General features: G+C 57.5%; 2 protein-coding genes across 2 annotated transcripts; one reads left to right on the top strand and one right to left on the bottom strand.

The window, feature by feature from the left end:
* Nucleotides 1-4: 4 nt before the first annotated feature.
* CCDC23 (coiled-coil domain containing 23) lies at nucleotides 5-208 on the top strand (the record flags this gene model as incomplete). The annotated part of the gene is made up of 2 exons (XM_009084313.1): nucleotides 5-34; nucleotides 116-208. Coding segments are annotated over 2 exons (123 nt in total), but the record flags the coding sequence as incomplete, so codon positions are not given.
* Nucleotides 209-1,245: 1,037 nt separating this feature from the next.
* Nucleotides 1,246-1,689, bottom strand: LOC103811338 (the record flags this gene model as incomplete). Its single annotated transcript, XM_009084307.1, has 2 exons — nucleotides 1,246-1,355; nucleotides 1,436-1,689. Coding segments are annotated over 2 exons (364 nt in total), but the record flags the coding sequence as incomplete, so codon positions are not given.
* Nucleotides 1,690-2,383: the final 694 nt, after the last annotated feature.

The following is a 2,383-nucleotide window of genomic DNA, read 5'->3' as shown; positions in this document are numbered from 1 at the left end:
ACAGCAGGAGCTGAAGCAGCGGCAGCGTGCGGAGGTGTGCAGGGGGAGGAGGTGCAGGGGAGGTGTCCCAGCCCCGGGCATGACCCCCTGTTCCTCACCCCTGTCCCAATCCCAGATCTACGCCCTGAACCGGGTGATGACGGAGCTGGAGCAGCAGCAGTTTGACTCCTTCTGCAAGCAGATGCAGAGCTCGGGGGAGGGGGAGTGAGGGACCCCCCACGGACCCTCCTTTTCTACCTATTTATTAGCAAATAATCCTTTTTATATCAATAAAGTCCATGCTGGCTCCTGGCTTCTGGTTACTCCGGGTGGGAATGGTGTGGGAGAGGCTGGAGCAGGGCTGGGAGCCAGAGCAGCTGCAGCACTGGGAGTCAGCTCCAGGTCCTCACCCTCTGGAGCGTGGCTCATCCCGACGTTCCCTGCCTAGGGGAAGGGTCTTGCCCTCCCCATCCTGACATTCTCTGAGCAGGGGAAGGGTCTTGCTCTCCCCATCCCAACATTCCCTGCCCAGGGAAAGGGTCCTGCTCTCCCCATCCCGACATTCCCTGCCCAGGGAAGGGTCCTGCCCTCTGGAGCAGGGATCTATCCCCGGGGACACAGCAGCTGCAGGAGCTCCCCAGAGACCCTCTGAGTGTTTCTCCAGGTTTGACCTTCGCTTCCTTCCTCCACCCACACCCTGTGTGTGCTCTCCAGCCGCCCTTGTCCGGCATCCTCCGGTTTCTCAGAGGGTTGGGATAAAATCCCACTTCCCCCTCCTCCCCGCCCTGGCGAGGTCATACCGAGGGGGTGAAAATTCACCACATTTGGGATGTTATTCCCGTGCAGCCACGGGCAAAGTAGCACATTCCAAGCTGCTCCCAGCCAGGGAGGAGCTTCCTCAGTTTTGGGGTGCGAACCTCCCTTTGTAGTACGTTCCCGCTGGGCAGTGGGAGTGATCCCTAAATTCCACCTTCCTGCACAGGGAAGGGTTTGGCGTCTCTTGGTGCACTGAGGGCAGACCCTAAATTCCCTGTTTCCCTGCACAGGGAAGGGTTTGGGGGTCTCTGCTGGGGGGGACAGGGAGGGTGTTTTGGGGCTCCCCCAAAGCAGAGCCTTTCCTGCTGCTCAGTTATTCCCCATTTTTCCCTAAATGATCTTCCACTGCCACACGGATTTGGCAGGAAGAGCAAAGGGAGACGCCGGGGAGGAAACAGCACCCAGAGAAGGAGGAGAAGGAGAAAGGCTTTACTAGGCTTTAGGTAGGGCTTAGGACTTGCAGCTCCAGATGGCGAAGGGGAAGATGATGTAGGACGTGGCCCAGGCCAGGCAGTACAGCGCAGCCACTGCCGCCGGCGCCAGCAGGACAGCCACCACCCCTGCAGAGCGGGAGAAGCCCTCAGGATCTGCTCCTCCTCCTCCCCCAGCATCACCCCAGGGGGTTTACCCCCAGCCTTACCTCCAGCATAAACCAGTTTCTTCCAGAGCTGTGACTCCAGCACCTTGTCGTGGGGGTAGAAGCCCCAGTCGGCCATGAAGAGGATCATGACGACGGCGCTGACGCGCAGCAAGGCCACATGTCCCCCGGACAGCAGGAAGGTGCCGGCCAGCAGCGATGAGGCGTAGGGGCAGGGCAGCCCCCGGTAGGTGAAGGGGATCCCTGTGGGGTGCCACAGGTTCAGTTTTGGGGGGAACACCCCAAAAATACACAATCTTTAGGTTGGAAAAGGCCTCCAGGATCATTGAGACCAACCTATGACCTACCACCTTGTCAACCAGACTAAGTGCTGTGTCTAGTGTCTCTTTAAACACCTCCAGGGATGGTGACTCCACCACTGCCCTGGGCAGCCTATGCCAGTGCCTAACCACCCTTTCCATGAAGGAATTTTGCATAATATCCAATGTGATCCCACCCTGGTACAACTTGAGGCTGTTTCCTCTTGCCCACTTGTCCCCCCCATTTGATTCCTATTTTGAAACAAAAAGGAATTAAGCATAAAGAAATAGATTCATAGTATGTTAAGGGGTTGGAATGGACCTTAGAGATCATCTAGTCCCAAACCCCCACTCTGGGCAGAGACACCTCCCACCAGACCAGGTTGCTCAAGGCTTTAGCCAACCTGGCCCTGAACACTGTCAGGGTTGGGGCAGCCACAGCCTCCCTGAGCAACCTGTGAGACTGTCTCCCCAGCCTCACAGGAAAAGATGTCCTAATATCTAATAGACCCCAGCCCCATCTGTCTTCCCCAGGCACCTTCACCCAACCAAACCACCTCAGCCCATGTTTTAGGGCTCAAGGATGTGGCCCTGGGATCCAACACTGGGATCCAGCACCAGGATCTGATAACAGGATCCCACACCGAAATCTGGCAGTGAGATCTGGCAAGTGAGAAGGTCCGCCCAGAGC

Source organism: Acanthisitta chloris, unplaced genomic scaffold (genome assembly GCF_000695815.1).
Source record: "Acanthisitta chloris isolate BGI_N310 unplaced genomic scaffold, ASM69581v1 scaffold25070, whole genome shotgun sequence".
Lineage (NCBI taxonomy): Eukaryota > Metazoa > Chordata > Aves > Passeriformes > Acanthisittidae > Acanthisitta > Acanthisitta chloris.
This window is presented reverse-complemented; position numbering and strand designations above follow the sequence as displayed.